Genomic DNA, 16,690 nt, shown 5'->3' with positions numbered 1-16,690 from the left:
ACAACCAAATTATACCTAAACCAATTGATAGTTCAAAATCTCATCCAATAAATTTTTAAAACATTAGTTAACAAATAAATATATGATCATGTCTCAATTGTTTTATGAAGACGTTAAGATCTTAATATACCAAGGTTCTGGATCAAGTTGTGTCCTCACTACTTACCTTTTGAAAAAAAATAATAAAAAACAAAATAAATGAAGTCTATACCAAATATTTAAACAAAAACTTGTCCAAAGCAACACCAGCACTAACAGATCCACTGAAATACAACCATATCTATCAACGTGGAAACAAGATTCCAAAACTAATGGTTTGAACGAAGAAGAAAAAAAGCAAATTCCTCGTGGCACAAGTACAAGCTCAACATCTACTTCGTTACAACTTGGTCTCTCGAGAGCAACAGACCATGGTTCACTATTCAGTGTGAGGCATCCTCAGTCATATGGGTTTCTGAACCTCTTCAAAAGTTCTGGGATGTCATACCCCAGCATATCATCCACTGCCTGTATCATTTTATGCTTCATCTTCTCAAATTTGTCAATATTGTATCCACCCAACACCTCTCTGAACTGGTCGACATTGGGGAAGTCTCCTGGTGCTAAGTGGAACTCCTTCTGGACCTGCTCAACACACTTGTCAGATTCCGTACATACATTTATTTGACAGACAGTTCCACCTTACAACTACTGAATGTAAAACTCAAATTTGGAACCAAACCACAGTGACAAAAAGAAAATTAGTAAAATCAACTAAGTGCCTAAAATAGCTTCAAGTCACTGTTAATTGTATACCAAATAATACTAGCAGAAACGCAATATGGAGTGCATGAGCAAAAAAGGAACAGGAGTCAACATCTTACTTGCAAAGGAATTAGAGCAAATACATAGTCTACTCATATGAACCGGATGTTGTACTTGAAATGACCTTCCATTTGTATTACACTCCAAACAAATATGCAAAAATAAGTATTAGCAACAAGCAACCGAAGTCGATGGTTACAAAAGTTTTTGCTGGATAATGTGCCAAAAAGAAACAGTATTGTGAAGACCGTTATCTGCAAAGCAAATGAAGCCCTAATTCACCAAGGTTTGGTCATAATTAGGATATGTAATTCCGATGTTTCTTACAGTTCTATGAAATATAATGGAAGAGACTGGGAAAACTGCTTCCATTATAAATTCTGTATTGTATTAAGCCCTCCTACCAAGGTTCGCTCCCACCTTGCATATATTTATTACATGACAAGTCATCATCATCATATGTTTATTATATGACGAGCCATCATCAGTCAAGCCCTTTTCAGATGATATTGGTTTGGCTATAGATCATGACACGAAAAACAGGACACCAAGAAGTTTACACAAATTTTCATCACAGTGAATGTGCAACTCGCCTTCAACCTAGCATCAAATTGGCAAGGTAGAAATGTAATTGAGAAAATAAAAACTATAGCCACAATTGATGAGATACCAAACATCAATAACAATTAGGAGATGGGACATGCAAAAGAATAGCTGAAAAGTGCTTGCATGACAATGTCTGAGAATTTTGACCTTGGAGCAACCCATCAGCTAATAGCTATCATACTAAGCAAAAACTATTAGAAACCACTTAGGAACTAAAGCCAATGATCTTAAAGTAGATACACAATTGACTAATCATGCCTAGAAAATTTACTAGAGGAAAGATGACCTTTAAAAACTCTTCTTCCAGGTTATCTATAAGTTTCTGCTGAGCCTTAGCCTTGCCCATCATTGCAGGCATCTCCTTCTTCAGATGACTAATTATGCATGCATGAACCTTGGCTGCTCTTGCACGCTTCACAAATTCATTGATCTGCAGATATAAAGAACATAGTGATCGAGAAAGAGTAACGATGCAGAAAGATGTTCAAACATTGCAACAACCATACTTACACGACGGTCACAAGCCTTTTTTGGGATATCATTCAGATCAGAAAGGAGATCTTCTTGCTCTTTTTCAAACAACTTTCCAATGACAGCATGTTCTGCTTCATTTATCGGTTTGTCATTAAACGAACTGTATATGCGACGAAGGAACGATTTAGAATGACAAGCAACAATCTTTAACTGCTGTTAGGTGAAATTCATTTGGAATTTCGGAGACTATAAAATGCACCCTAATAACATTAAGGATGATTTAAGTTCTCAAGGACATAAAAGTTACTCTTGAGATGAGCTCCTGGTTGAAATTTTAAAAATAACTGTAAAATATTCATCATTCATTATAACATTGAAGAAGACAGGATACACAGTTATCTACATTGTTATTAAGAGCTTACCCAATGTACACTCACATCACTTCAGGGGTGTTCAGAACTTTTCCAAGAGACCACAGCAATGCCCCATAAACTCTCATGAGCTGTGACATATGACAGAAAAGAAACATGTCGTCAATCAAACTCGAACCAGTCTTTGTTGACAAAGAGGTAGCTTGTCAAAAATTGATTCAACATATGTAACATTAAGAGGTATGTTAAACAGATGCACAGATAGCTTAAAGTTTCACCTGTTGGGTGTCAACTTGGTCTGCCTTATTCAGAACAACACGTATTTTATCATCATGGCCACGCAAGGATCCAATTACACGCTTAAACTCATCACTGATGTCAAGTTTATATGGATCAAACAGGAGAAGAACAAGGTCACATTTTGCTGCAAACCATGATGTCACCCCAGTGAAGTCATAACTGCGTTGAGTTCGTTGTTTCTCCCCAGATAAAACACCAGGAGTATCAACAAAAGTAATGTGTTCCAAAAGCTTCACAAGCAAAGGTTATACAGTTGGATCCTGAATTAAAATGGAGGAACATCTTTCCATACTAGGGGTAAAGATAAAATCATACTGGATGGGGCATCTGAGAACACTCGAACTTTGATAAAAAGCCAGTGCCAAATGCAGTCAGGCCATTATAAGGCATATCTGCTTGAACAGCAATAGTATTCCCAGGAATGCTTCTCTCATCTGGTCCTGACTGCATATAAGCAAAATAATTAGTTGAAAAAAAATTAGAGCTCCACAAAAGCATCCACCCAGAAAAGAAACCCAAACAAATATAAAGAAAAATGAAGAAAACAAAAATAAAGAGGGGGAAAGGAAAACTTACTGTTATAACAACAAATCTATCGGTTGTAGGTTCTGGTCCAATATGTGCACCTGAAAGAAAGCAGGAATATAGAAAGGTGGTCCAATATGCAATCTTGGCAACATTAAGTGAGAAATAAAGAAGTTTTAAAAATAAATAATATAAGTATCAGCAAACCTGGATAGCTAGATTTCAATAAATGTTTTATGAATGTGGTCTTTCCAGTAGAATATTGACCCAAGAGCATAACCATGGGCTTGGCATCGAAATCACTATTTGTCTACAGAAGGATTTATTTGTGAGGTCAAAACTAGAGAATGAATTGTTAATAATTAATTGAAATTCAATGAGAAGGTTCTACTAAAAGTTTGTGCAGTTTGATAACTAAAAAACCTGTGGTAAAAAAAAATCAGGAATTATGCCTTACCAACAAGGGAGAAACAAAATCACTGAATTGATAGGTAACTTCCAAAGGCTTCAGTTTCTCAATATATAATTTCTTCAAACCATCGATAATTGAGGTGACTGACTTTGAAGGTATCTAACAACAAATATAAGCACAAGATCATCATCAGAACAACAAAATAGATGGGGCATGTTGTCTGGCTAATTTACTAAAATAGCCAGCCATACTTTCTACTGCAAAAACCAATATATATAGTCTGTAAGTACAGGTGATCATATCTTTCATTTCGTGATAATCAACACTGATAAAAGCAAATGGTTGATTCTAGAAAATTTGTCAAAAAATTCTAACAATGTCAATGAGATATCAAATGCAAAGGCTTAAACATAAAGAATGTCAAGTCCAAGGAATAAAACAAGGCGCGAGAGAGTATGATAGCGCCTGGGCAGAAACAAGGCTTGCCAGGACCACCATATATACTTACTATAATATACAAAAAGGATTCAGAAAAAACTTATAGTATGTTTACTCATACATGAAATTTGAAGGATAAGTATACATTGATCCAAAAAATTACCTTCTTTGCTGATTTTGAGTTAAACCAGCCAGCTGATGCAGGTGATTGAGGCTGTGGTGGTACTGAAAACATCACCAGAAACATCAGCTAGGTAAACTACCATCCAGAATGTTTTCATGAATTCTAGAAGCAAGCTTCCTACCATCTGAACAAGGATCGCTTTTCTTTTCTGAGCGCTTTGATTTCTAGAAGATGGTTAATTGCAGTAAGTCGAGGATGATACTCATTCACACAACAAAATTTTTAAGGAACAAAGAGAATAATTGACATACAGCTAGTCGAATATCCAAACCTTCCATCACTGGCGGTTTTAAGTTATCCAAGTCTGTTGTGAGGAAAAGTGATGCATACAATTAACAAAATTAGCATTACTTCAAAGCATACCAGCTGTAGGAGTTTTTTGAGTCACGGAGTTACCTGCATGATTAAGCAAATCTGGTGTAATCTCATGCCCTTCTTGAGCCAGTGCAACAAGCTGAACATCATGACAAAAAATTAGTGATGGGCATTATGTCCTTTAATATAAAAAATGCATGCAAAGCAAAACCTGCATTGCGTTAATGAACTCTTGGAGATCAAGAAAACCCTGCCGCTTAGAGTCTGCAGTGGCCCAGACCTTCAGAAAAAAATTAATACATTATTGCCAAAGAACATGCAATCTAATTACGTGGTACAAAGGTAAAGGCCACATTATTTAGTAGGATGAACATAGAAAAAAAAATTGAGAAAAGAAACAGCATGCCCTAATTGCTAACAACTTAGCATAAATGCCATTTGGTTTACATTCTTAACAATATAAGGAAAAAGGAACTTAATTTCTATACAAATGGGTACAATTTAAGGTTGGTTATTTATGGCATTTTCCCTCAACATAAGGTATATCTATTAAAGAAAGGCTTTTTTACTCAGGACCACCTTGGCCTATCTCTAGTTAACCTAATTATTAACTTTTACCCAAGATGAAAGTCCCAAGCAATCAACTGAAACTATAGAACAGATGGGTCGATCTCAATGCAGTGAAAAAAATACAGGCACAGTTAACGTGGCACCTTCTCATTATGTGGCTTAAATGCCATTTAACAAAAAGTTCTGATTAATGGTTTTCTCACAATTACGACTATATGATCAGTCTGCTGTCTATATTTTGTCATTATTGCAGTCACCCATGATTTCAGATATGGTGGAGGGAAGAAGACTAATGTTAAAAAAGAAAACAATATAAGAATCAATAATAAAACATAAACCCACAAATTCTTGAACACAATAGATATGTGGTTTGATACACTCAGTTTATGTATATGAAGAACAAACTCAAATTCTTACTACCAAAGAATAATAAGCTACAAGGAATAGAATTTTCTATTGATTAGACTAGAACATAAGCTCAAAGCATGGGTAATACTCCCTAACATAAACCCTGAAAAATTCTTCTTCTTTCAATACTGTAAGAGAACACCTTAGTAGCACTTAAAGCATTTTCCTTGTACACTTCCCCCAAGGAAACCTTAAGATAATCAAACTCTTTTTCAAGGCTTCTTTTTTCTCCATACTTGAATTTTTTTATTTTTTAACTTGATTCTCCAAGTAATTTGTATACTTACCCATCCTTAGAGATAAAAAATACTTAGCCATCCTAAGAAGATCTTCCATTGGACTACAAGAAGAACCTCTGAATCATTCATCAACTGCATGCATGCCACTTGGGATTCATCGTATGCAAGAAACTTGCTGGTAAACTTAGGTCATAATGGTGATAAAGGATGATCGATGATCATGCGCTAAGAAACAACTAAATATAATTTGGTCTCAGAATTGTGTGATTCTATGTATCCTCGATTCTAAAGAAAACAGAGCTGCACAACTGCAATTTTTCGTGGCTCTTTTAATCCTCAATTCGTCCAGCACCCATCGTCAACATCTGAATCATTTGAAAGTAGACAGTTACAACCAGACTGTTACCATTAATTCGATCCTCCCCCCTTCTTTTCCTTGCAATCAGGCATTTCTTGGACAAACGGAAAAGAAACATCTATGGTTCACAGAAACGTGACGAGAATCCATTGCTACATCGCATTAAACGTTAATCGGAAGGAACTGAAAACAAGCAAGCAAAGAAATTGACGAAAGAGAGAACAGAGCGGCGAATCTTAACGAAGTCGTGACCTGCTTAAGTTCGGGCCGGGACAGCTTCGACATGGCGAAGAACTTGAGCGCGTCGTTCCCCGTGATGCGCCCGTCTCCATCTAAACCGCAGAGAAAAGAAGCATATCAAACGTCATGAGAAAAGAAGCGAGAAACAAAAATCAAACGAGTGTGAGAGGGAACGAATCGACGGACCCTTGTCGGCGACTGAGAACCACTCCTGGTATATCTTCTGCTTCTCCTTGGGGCAAGAAGCGACGGAAGACGACACCAGATTCATCGTCTAGGGCAAAAGAACGAAAAATGAGAAAGAGAGAGAGAGCAGTGCAGAGCGGGAGTTGTTCTTGGAGGAGCGTTTTGTTCTCCGCTCTTAGAAGAGTGGGGGAGGATAATAGTCGCTCGTGCGCGCGAGGTGGGACCAGACGGGGAAAGCGGTGCGCATGCTTAAACGGGAAAGCGTTATGCCGGTTTTATTCGGAGGGTAAAGCAGCAAGGGAGCATCGTGGCCGTCTGATGTGGATCGTGCGGTCAATGATCTCCGAACGACACGGCTCCACTGTGTGGGTTTCGTGACATCGTTTCATCGCACATATTGTTGTTACGCGACCCCCTACCCGTGTGGTGTCGTGACACTCTCGGTTTTACCGTACGTACCCGCTCGCTTCCTCCAACCCCACATTTACCCCTTGTGGTAGTATGAGTTAGTCCAATTTCATCGAGAGAACTAATTATTATTATTATTATTATTTTCGATGAATCAAAAATCGACAGAGTCTAGTCAATCAAAATATGATAAAATATCAACGAGTGTGTTGTGTTACCTTATACCCTAAAGATTAAAAAGCACCTATAATATAAAAAATATATTATTCGACTAAATTATTTAATAGTTTATAAGATATTATCTTTTTTATATATTTATTATATATTTATTAAGCATTTTTTACCTATAATAAATTGACGTTGTCTTAACTATAGGAGGGATTTGTTAGTTACACCATCTGATGCAGTCTTTCGTATGACTGGATTGAAAAGGGAATATGAGATATAAGTGTTTTCTACCTTCAAGTTTCCTTTTTTTTTTGTGACAATACTAAAAATAATAACTAAAGTTAAATATAAAATATACATATATATATTTTACCACTAAACTAAGGTTGAATACGACATACAAAATTCTCTCTCAACCCTTCAATTTTTTTAAACGAGATCAACCATGAAGATTATTCATATTCTCAAGATTGTGTATAATATTTTCATGATCCATTACAGCCTGACTTCTTTCCTGTGTTTCTTCAATGGATGACGTGTTTCGTTGACTATGTGTTCATGACTGATTTGGAGCATCTTGATCTACCTTATAGAATCGAATTATGTAGTCCACAATTTCTCACCAGCTCGTATCTTCGGTGGAACAAATATATAACCTTCTCTTCTCACAACGCTTGAATCATATATTCTAAGCAAAGTTGAGTTATGGTTGTTCATGTCCATTCTCAAGCACACATGAGCTTCTTCTAAAGACGTTTCTTCTAAATTGTACGTAATAAGTAAGTGCCACCTTGACCTCCAACACCTGTGTTCTTTAATCTCCTTGAGAAGTGGGGCCCAGTCCTCTAAATGTTGTCTGTTGATCCATCATCATCATCATCATCTGCCATCATTTTGATATTTTTCATAAGGAAACTCACATTTATTATAATCTATAAAATAGTCATACATTTGGAGCATATAGTATATACTGAGTATATCATATGAATCAGTTTAATACTTTAGTTACATACAAATGTCTTGGTGAAATTACTAAAAACACTGTAAACATATTTAAAAATACTGTGAAAGACATAGAAGTATAATTATTTGATTTAATTTTGTTCATAAACTAATAAGAATAGGTATTTGAAATCTTATTTTTACATGTGAGCCAATTTGTATGTAGTATTTTTAAATATGATTATAGTATTTTGATGGATATATGAAAAATACTAAAGCCTCAAGAACATTGTAACTGATAATATAATAATACCATATATGAGAGACTAGACCGGTATACCTTATAGGTTTATTTATATGGTGAATCTGTACTGCTCAACTATATTATCATGAATTATTTTAGATATTATGATAAATAAGGGACATCTTTTAAAAGATATAAAAAATACCTTAAAAATAAATAAAGAGAGATTTTTTTTCCAAATTACACCCGTTATGTATTTCATATATTAAGAGCCTACTATTAGTGTTTTATTATTATTATTGAAAACTTATTACTATTCATAATATTAAAAAAAATAAAATAATAATTTACTATTTATAACCCCTATAATTTTGATTTTTTTCACATCCCTTATAATCAGTGTATGTGCATCCTATCGTTATCGACATTCCTTAAGACTCCCTATCGTTGATCGTCATCTCTTAATCTACGTCTATTATTGATTGTCACTATAAGTCTATGCTTATCGTTGGTTATTGTCCTACTTCCTATCGTTGATTACTATTTCTCAGATAATGTTTCCTTAGCCTTTGCTTCAATTTTGCTTATCGTGTTCAATATATATATATATATATATATATATATATATATATATATATATATTCAAAATTAATTTTAAAAAATATTAAAAATTAAAAAAATGATATTATAAACGGTAATCTCCTATTGCAAATGGACCAATCATGTATCCAGCTCATGCGATATAGAATGACGAACTTGTCCCTCCCGTTGCAATAAAATATACGCATCTCATGTGAACTAAGACACGCGTAGCCGCTCGTAATTGGCTTGCTCAGCTCACGGGCGCCGCACCGCCCGCAGCGCAGGAGGAGGTCGCCAAATGGCACCGAAAGCCACGTGGAAGCGAACCAAAATGCCCCTGTTCCACCTCCAGTCGCCTTCCTCAACCTGCACCTACTTCTCGCGTCTGCGTGTACGTGTTGTAAACACAGCCTCCGCGATCGAGTAGTACACCTGCACAGGTCACGGAACGGACGTGGTATACCTCTTCTTGACAATGAACTGACAGAAATGGCGCAATCGATACTAATAACATAATATCTCGTCATGTTGTGTCACCAAACACGCTTCCATGAACTCCTACCACTACTTTTGTTATATCAGACGAGCAAGAGGTCTGATACATTGAGATCATAATAGATCATGCTGAGCTGTTCCACAAACCAGCTTGTGATGAGATATTATTATTATTTTTGACTATTTTAAGAAAATTAAGAATGTGTAGGTTGCCAGAATTACACTAAGGGTTATTATGGTAATTTGGTAATCTTCCACCTGGACTCCTCTAACGCCACACTCTTTTGTCTGGTTCATTACGATGCATAGTGATTCTTTCCCTCCCCCTGCAACAAAGTAATTAGTCCCTTTCCTGCTGGCCAAAGCAGGCTATGATTCATCGCCCATCAGTGCTTCCATCACCTCCCTTCTCGTTTCTCCCAGAGTATATAAACACATCAATGCAACAAAGCTGTTCAAATCTTGCCCCCTTGGCTTCCTTTCCTCTGGTTTGTCTTCCTCCTCCACTTTCTTCTTCTTCTCGTTTGAGGTCAATACGTCGAATAAGTCGGTAGTTGGCAGTGACCGCAGCGATGGCGAGAGGGCAAGCCGCGCCGCTCCTCCCGGCGAGGAAGTCGGGCCGCGACGATGGCGATGACGAGCTCCGTGGCCTCCGATCCTGCCTCCGGTGGATGTGCCACGACCAGTCGGACGCCGGCCTCGCGGTGGTCTCGTGGGTGGCTTTCTTTGTCCTCGCCGTGGCCATCCCAGCGGTGTCCCACTTCGTGCTCTCATACCGCCCCGACCGCCGCCCCTACGACCTCGTAGTCCAGCTCTCCCTCTCCGCGGCTGCCGCGCTCTCCTTCCTCACCCTCTCCTTCGCCACCCGCCGCTACGGCCTCCGCCGCTTCCTCCTCCTCGACAAGCTCCCCAGCCAGAGCCCTCGCGTCCGCCTCGCCTACACCGCCCAGCTCCGCCGCTCCTTCCGCCTCCTCGCTCTCTTCGTCACCCCCTGCTTCGTCGCCGAGGTCGCTTACAAGTCCTGGTGGTACGCCTTCAGCGCCGACCGGATCCCCTTCCTGGGGAACCCGGTGGCCACCGGCTGCGTCGCGTGCGCGCTGGAGTTGGCGTCGTGGATCTACCGCACCGCGAGCTTCTTCGTGGTGTGCGTGATGTTCCGATCGATTTGCCATTTGCAGATCCTGCGGCTGCAGGAGTTCGCGGCGGTGTTCCAGGAGGAGTCGGAGGTGATGGTGGTGCTCAAGGAACACCTCCGCGTGCGGAGGCAGCTCAGAGTTATTAGCCACCGGTTCCGGGGGTTCATCCTCTTGGGATTGATAATGGTGACGGCCAGCCAATTCGCGGCCGTCTTCGTCACCACCCGCCCGCACTCCGATGATAGCCTCTTCAACACCGGAGAGCTCGCGGTGAGTTTTATCTCTGTCTTTTTAGTAGGTTTTCTTTTTCTGTGGTCGGAGATTTTCTTTATTAATATAATTTAGAATAATTATAATTCTATGCTTGGACTAGAATATTCGTCCAACTTGTGTAGCATAATTTAGATTTTAAGCCATGAGCATATAGTTAATATCAATTTTGATCGTCAAACCGATGCCCTAAAGGGAAACTGATGTTGTCTGCTTCTTCAAATAAAGTGGCACTTGAATCTTACAAGGCTGATCCCGAGTTGAACCTCCTTCGTGAATCTGAATCCCGGTTGAACCTCCCAACTCGGTTCACCGGACTGATCAAATCAGTAAATGCCTAGGAGAATAATATTCGATTAGAGAGAGAATTTATGTTGGACCAGAAGAGGTTCCTATTTATAGTGCGAAAATCTTAATTGTATACATTAGAGAAATATTCTTCAAACCAGGTTTGATTGAGATAATATTTATCGGTTTGATTTTGTGTTGATGCGACAAGTACCTTTGGCTTATTTCGTTAACTAGGATCCACATGTCAGATTTTTTATTAGTTAAGTATATTCATTGTATCGCATAATTGAAAATTTGAAGGTATGAGCTCAAAGGTTATGGACTAAATGATGTTGACTGAAAGTCTTTTGTATTTCAGATTGGTCAGTGTCACTTCAGATCAAATTACACCACCATTCTGTGATTTTTGAAGTGCAATTTATTATGTTTCTAAATTCCAAATTGCACCATCATTCTGTGATTTTATAATGTAACATCTATTGGCTTAAGCTTTTATATAGGTTCATAAGGGCTCAATAATTATCATGATATTAGAGCACAGGTCCAATGTACCCGAAAAAAAACCTTATCAAAGTACATTTTGATTTGAGCTTTATCGATCGCATGAAGAATATGATATTCTATGAATACTCAGTGATACCAGTTGCTGCATGTAGACAACCACAATTACATGTCTAGTTGTATTCAGAAGCATCTCCAAGGCTAGGAACAGACAGCTGCAGTAGACGCCTTCGGTTGATCATGGTAATTGAACTAATATCTTTTGATTTTTTGTACTTGCAGATCTGCTCATTTGCGCTTGTGACTGGACTGCTTATATGCTTACGCGGTGCGGCCAAAATCACCCACAAAGCTCAAGCACTCACAAGCCATGCTGCAAAGTGGCATGTCTGTGCCACCATTGAGACTTTTGCTGTAGATCCTGAGACACCCTCTGAAGCTATTTCCAAGGCTAGTTCTGAATTCCCAGTAACCAATGGCGATGAGGACTCTGATGAGGAAGAGGGCAGTGAGGAGGATGAACTGGAAGGGACGAAGATTGTACAATCCAATGCTCACACCATTTCCTTTCAAAAGAGACAAGCACTCGGTAAAGCTTTACAATCATCCATTCTTTTGGAACCATAGGTGCCTCTTTTGCATGTGTAGTAAAAACTTCTTTGAGATTTGGCTCTCCATCGTGTTTACCTAAATTCAACTTGATTCTTCTTGAATTGCAGTGACATATCTGGAGAACAACAGGGCAGGGATCACCATATTTGGATTCACAGTTGACCGGTCTTGGCTTCATACGGTATTTATGCTTGAAACTACTCTGTTCTTGTGGCTTTTGGGCAAGACAATCGGGATCTCTTAAGCCAGTATCATCTCCTTCAATAATTTCACTCTTGTTCTTTCCCTTCTTATTCCTGTTTACAGAAAGGTTATGATTAGGCATGCTTTCATTCTTTTGAGAGGTGAAAGCATTTCTTGAGGCTTTAATGTATATAATCTTACAGAGATGTTGTCTGTGTGTGGTGTCCATCTCTCCCCTTAGTTGTTCTTGATGCTAGTCCTGCATTCAGTCGCTTGGATCTTTTGTCTGTGTATTACATTTTTGTTAGCTAAAATTAGTTTATGCATCTAAATTTGTACCAGTTTACTCAAATCTGCAATGTTGCTTGTTAGTCATAGGGTCTGATGTGTGCAATTGACATGGGAAGAAGACACATTGGTCTTTTTGTTTTCTCTATCTTCATTGTTTTTGTTGCTGCTGCTAAGGTGTGGGAACTAAATGCAATTATTTCATAATTATGATTCATTATATAATAAGTACTTATTTGTTGAATCTTATTTGTTTTTGTTTACCTATTAGATGTTGAAGAAATTTAAAAAAAGAATGGGATGTAAATCTGATACAGGTTTGTAGGGCCTAATATTAGGTTGGATATTAAATTTATGAATAAGAGGACAAATAACTCATGAAGACGATATGTCGAACATGCGCTCTTAATTCTTGCATGAAAGTAGTATGAAAAAAGGGGAATACAAAACAAAGGTGACTGCTATTATCATTGTAGGGTTCTACGATCAAATCTCATTTTTTTCATTTGTGATTTATCAAAAGATTCCTTAGATTAATCTTTGCTATTATAGATCATAGTCTATCTATGCTTTAATCTATTTTGTTTTCACATAGTATATTATCAATTAATCATTATTATCAATTAATCATTATCTGACATATATTCGTCACGTGAAGTCTTTGGTGAGAAAAAAGATTTAGGACACCTTTCATCTATATGTTCGTATGAATAATAGTATAAAACAAGTTCAATACAGATAGTTCAGGATTGTTTTTTTTTGTCATCCACATGAACAAGAGACCAAGAGGAGATCTTTGGGAGCAATGAGAAATTATCTTTTCGTAAAATATTTTATAAAATATTTTATTCTTTTGTGATCATGTATAAATATTTATCTTCATTATGATAAGAAAAGATTGATTTCTTTTATCGTGTTTACGTTCATATATCTCGAGTTACTAACTTGAGCTTCAGAAAAATTAAATCAAATTTTTTATTTTATTTTGATCTTTTAGTTGACATTTTGAGAGTTTAACATTTTTATTTTGAATGCATAATTTTACGCATACAAATTCATATTACGTCATGTTGACCACGGCTTTGATAATATTACGTCATGTGAGCTAAAACGCATGAGCATTGCATTTTAGGATTTCGAAGTCCTCGCGGCTCGTGCTGTGCATGCGCCGACGTCCCAAGATCCGTGACGTGCACGCACCAAGAAGCTTCAAGAACGAACGAGCACCCCACGGATCGCGCCATCTCCTCCACTATGCATGCATTTAAGCGAGTCCCTGGTGGACCCCACGCTAATCACTCGAGAACAGGAATGAATATGAAATAGTACACTCTCCGTCACCTTTGCGAGTGCACGCATCAGAAGACCGGCCGACGACGCACATGGTGACGGTTGAACGTAAAAGTCGTTCCGTAGTGAGCGTGACCGTTTCTACGTGTCGCGATATCAGTGGCAGATTAAATACGTTCAAGTCGTTGCGATGTTGTTGGACTCGCTAAGATGTTATTATTACATCAAAGCCACTGTACTTGGTGATATTAAGCGCCAAACTCTCGCCGTCCTCCTGTCGACGGTCTGCTTCGCGTCAATCGCTCGACGAAGCTAACATTGACGCGAGAGAGCAAAAGCGATCGGAGTCTGAAGAGCTACTTCAATGGCTGCGGTGGCGTCCTGGAAACCCATGGCCCTTAAGGCTCCCCCGGCAGCAGTGGCTACGGCCGTGCCCCGCCGAAACTTCGTGCCCACTGCTCTGATCCACATGAAGGTCCCCATCCTGAGGAGCACCGGGAGGCATCTGCTCTCCCGAGCCCCGATCCTCACTCGCGCGGTGGTCGACGACGACGAGCAGGGCGAGGAGGGAGGCGAGGAGCCGTTGGGCGGCGTGGCGGTGGCAGAGCCCCTGGTGGCTGCGAGCGAGGTGAGCGACCTGAAGAAGAAACTGATGGATCTGGTGTACGGGACGGACTGGGGACTGAAGACGTCGAGCGAGACGAGGGCGGAGATCGTGGAGCTCATCGGCCAGATCGAGGCCAAGAACCCCACCCCGGCTCCCACCGACGCCCTCACTCTCCTCGACGGCAAATGGATCCTCGCGTAAGCTTCCGCCCCCTTCAACTCGATCGCTCCTCGATCGATTCAGTCTCATCGATTAATTTGGTCGCGGACGCAGTTACACTTCGTTCTCGGCGTTGTTCCCGCTTCTGGCGTCGGGACGCCTACCGTCGCTGGTGAAGGTGGACGAGATATCTCAGAGTTTTGATTCGGAGAGCTTCACGGTGCAGAACTCGGTGAAGCTTTTGGGGCCTCTGGCGACCACTTCGGTCACCACCAGTGCCAAGTTCGAAGTCCGAAGCCCCAAGAGAGTTCAGGTATCCCGTCTGCAACACCCACTCTTGCCATTTCTTACTTACTAATCGTAAATAGCAATGCTCTTTCATGTTCTGCAAGAATTCGATTCCAAGATCAGTGAAATCACTGCCAACCGAGAATACTTAGGTCATAAGAACCGATGAAATTTTAATTTGGGAGAAATCTCACTGGTCGATCAACTCTGCCCTGAACATTATCTTGCTTCTGTTAAGAGGAACTAAGAAGAAAGTCTCCAACAAAACCCATCTCTTTCTTGATTTTTAACCCTATGTCAAAAGATTCAATGGAAAAATCCAATCCAAAAATATGTTTATATCTCGATTTTGAATGAACTTAAGTACTAGATGGATCTTTAATTATTATTTTGGACCTAAACATTTTGATGGTAATGATTTAGGCTCAATAGGTAGATGCAAATTACAATCCTCATGTGGGGTGGGTTGCTCTTCTAGACCCACTTTTTCTCCCTCCTTCCAAACAACAAAACAAGAGAAAAACAAAAAGGAAGAGGAGAGGAAAAAAAGACAAAACTGATACATAAGAAAACAAGGGGGATAAAGAATAATTTAAGCTAATTTGTATAGCAGCCTTGACTTATTGGGTCACAGTTTGTATATTGCAATGCACTTCTTTGCTTGTGGAAATGGAATTATGAGACTATAGATATAGACTTTTTTTTATTTTTTGTAGATGAGGTTAGAAAATACATATGGTTTGAAATTTCTCTGGTTTTAGGTAATCAGAATGCTGAACAGATGTGGTATTGTTATTGACATGGAAGAAAATTAACCATGCCTTGCAATACTTGGAACCAGTGATTTTGATTCATCAAAGAATCATGTCTTACCTGATAACTTGGTGTATCAGATAGAAACAAAACAGCCATCTAGGGTTATTGTCCTTGTTGCATCATAATCGATTCCGTCTTGTGTGATGACTCACACTCATTGGTGGCTCGTTTACTGTCGTCTCCAACCAGATCAAATTCGAGGAAGGCATAATTGGAACACCACAGCTGACAGATAACATCGTTATACCCGATAAGGTGGAGTTCCTGGGGCAGAGTCTTGACCTATCTCTGCTCGATGGCGTCTTCAAATCCATCCAGAATGCAGCATCGTCTGTGGTTCGGACCATCTCTGGACGACCTCCACTCAAAATACCAATAAACAACGCATTACAGTCGTGGTTGCTAACCACTTATCTCGATGAGGAGCTAAGAATCTCCAGAGATGATGCTGGTAGCGTCTTTGTGCTTACCAAGGCAAACGACCCGTGATACCAGCAGCTCTGCGTTGATGACCCTGCAATTGTGTTTGTGGTGTTCATCAAACTTATTATCGTATCCCAATTGCTGGTGGAAGATATATATATATATATATATATATATATATATATATATATATATATATATATATATATATAGTGTGTAATAATTGGGCTTATGGATGTCAAACATAAGCAGATCTTGAAGAAGATTGTTATATCGTTTTATCACATAAGTTGGGAATATGTATTGGCAGATGTTAAGAGTTAAAAAAAGGTGAAATGGAGATTTGCTAATTGGGTCGTCTGATGACATGTCATACCCATCTGGCCGACATATTGCGATCACTTGGGTGATACATCAACCAAATCCCTGTCCCATAGGATTAGCAATATGGCGGATGTCGATTTTGTGCCGATAGAGTAGTACATTTTGGGACAATGGTTGATAATCCCAATATCAAGACGAGTTGTTACCACTTGACAAATCTAACACACAATCAA

At 39.1% G+C, this 16,690-nt stretch overlaps 2 protein-coding genes and 1 pseudogene across 5 annotated transcripts; 2 read left to right on the top strand and 1 right to left on the bottom strand.

The window, feature by feature from the left end:
* LOC135672569 (EH domain-containing protein 1-like) lies at positions 1 to 6,592 on the bottom strand (annotated as a pseudogene).
* A 3,024-nt stretch (positions 6,593 to 9,616) lies between these two features.
* On the top strand, positions 9,617 to 13,834 carry LOC103983209 (uncharacterized). 4 transcript variants are annotated; one of them, XM_065176343.1, is made up of 4 exons: positions 9,617 to 9,757; positions 9,831 to 10,675; positions 11,750 to 12,056; positions 12,187 to 12,540. In XM_065176343.1, the coding sequence occupies exons 2-4, from the start codon at positions 9,842 to 9,844 to the stop codon at positions 12,321 to 12,323; spliced, it is 1,278 nt and encodes a 425-aa protein (XP_065032415.1). In that variant the 5' UTR covers positions 9,617 to 9,757; positions 9,831 to 9,841; the 3' UTR covers positions 12,324 to 12,540. The 4 variants fall into 4 exon arrangements, with proteins under 4 accessions (XP_065032415.1, XP_009398682.2, XP_065032412.1 ...); XM_009400407.3 differs by having other exon boundaries at positions 9,623 to 9,757; positions 9,840 to 10,675; positions 12,187 to 12,603; XM_065176340.1 differs by adding an exon at positions 13,683 to 13,834 and having other exon boundaries at positions 9,712 to 10,675; positions 12,187 to 12,260.
* Positions 13,835 to 14,089: 255 nt separating this feature from the next.
* Positions 14,090 to 16,483, top strand: LOC135660062 (probable plastid-lipid-associated protein 2, chloroplastic). Its single transcript, XM_065176344.1, has 3 exons — positions 14,090 to 14,644; positions 14,721 to 14,919; positions 15,900 to 16,483. The coding sequence occupies exons 1-3, from the start codon at positions 14,205 to 14,207 to the stop codon at positions 16,197 to 16,199; spliced, it is 939 nt and encodes a 312-aa protein (XP_065032416.1). The 5' UTR covers positions 14,090 to 14,204; the 3' UTR covers positions 16,200 to 16,483.
* Positions 16,484 to 16,690: the final 207 nt, after the last annotated feature.

Source organism: Musa acuminata, chromosome BXJ1-4 (assembly GCF_036884655.1).
Source record: "Musa acuminata AAA Group cultivar baxijiao chromosome BXJ1-4, Cavendish_Baxijiao_AAA, whole genome shotgun sequence".
Classification (NCBI taxonomy): Eukaryota; Viridiplantae; Streptophyta; class Magnoliopsida; order Zingiberales; family Musaceae; genus Musa; species Musa acuminata.
The sequence above is the reverse complement of the archived record's forward strand: the minus strand, read 5'-3'. Positions and strand labels throughout refer to the sequence as shown.

What these genes read in the sequence shown, in the direction of transcription:
- LOC103983209 (XM_009400407.3), top strand. Translation starts at nt 9,842, where the DNA reads ATGGCGAGAGGGCAAGCCGCGCCGCTCCTCCCGGCGAGGAAGTCGGGC. An exon ending in TCAACACCGGAGAGCTCGCG is followed by an intron (nt 10,676 to 11,749) that starts GTGAGTTTTATC and finishes TTGTACTTGCAG; the next exon opens with ATCTGCTCATTTGCGCTTGT. An exon ending in TCAAAAGAGACAAGCACTCG is followed by an intron (nt 12,057 to 12,186) that starts GTAAAGCTTTAC and finishes CTTGAATTGCAG; the next exon opens with TGACATATCTGGAGAACAAC.
- LOC135660062 (XM_065176344.1), top strand. Translation starts at nt 14,205, where the DNA reads ATGGCTGCGGTGGCGTCCTGGAAACCCATGGCCCTTAAGGCTCCCCCG. An exon ending in GACGGCAAATGGATCCTCGC is followed by an intron (nt 14,645 to 14,720) that starts GTAAGCTTCCGC and finishes TCGCGGACGCAG; the next exon opens with TTACACTTCGTTCTCGGCGT. An exon ending in GAAGCCCCAAGAGAGTTCAG is followed by an intron (nt 14,920 to 15,899) that starts GTATCCCGTCTG and finishes GTCTCCAACCAG; the next exon opens with ATCAAATTCGAGGAAGGCAT.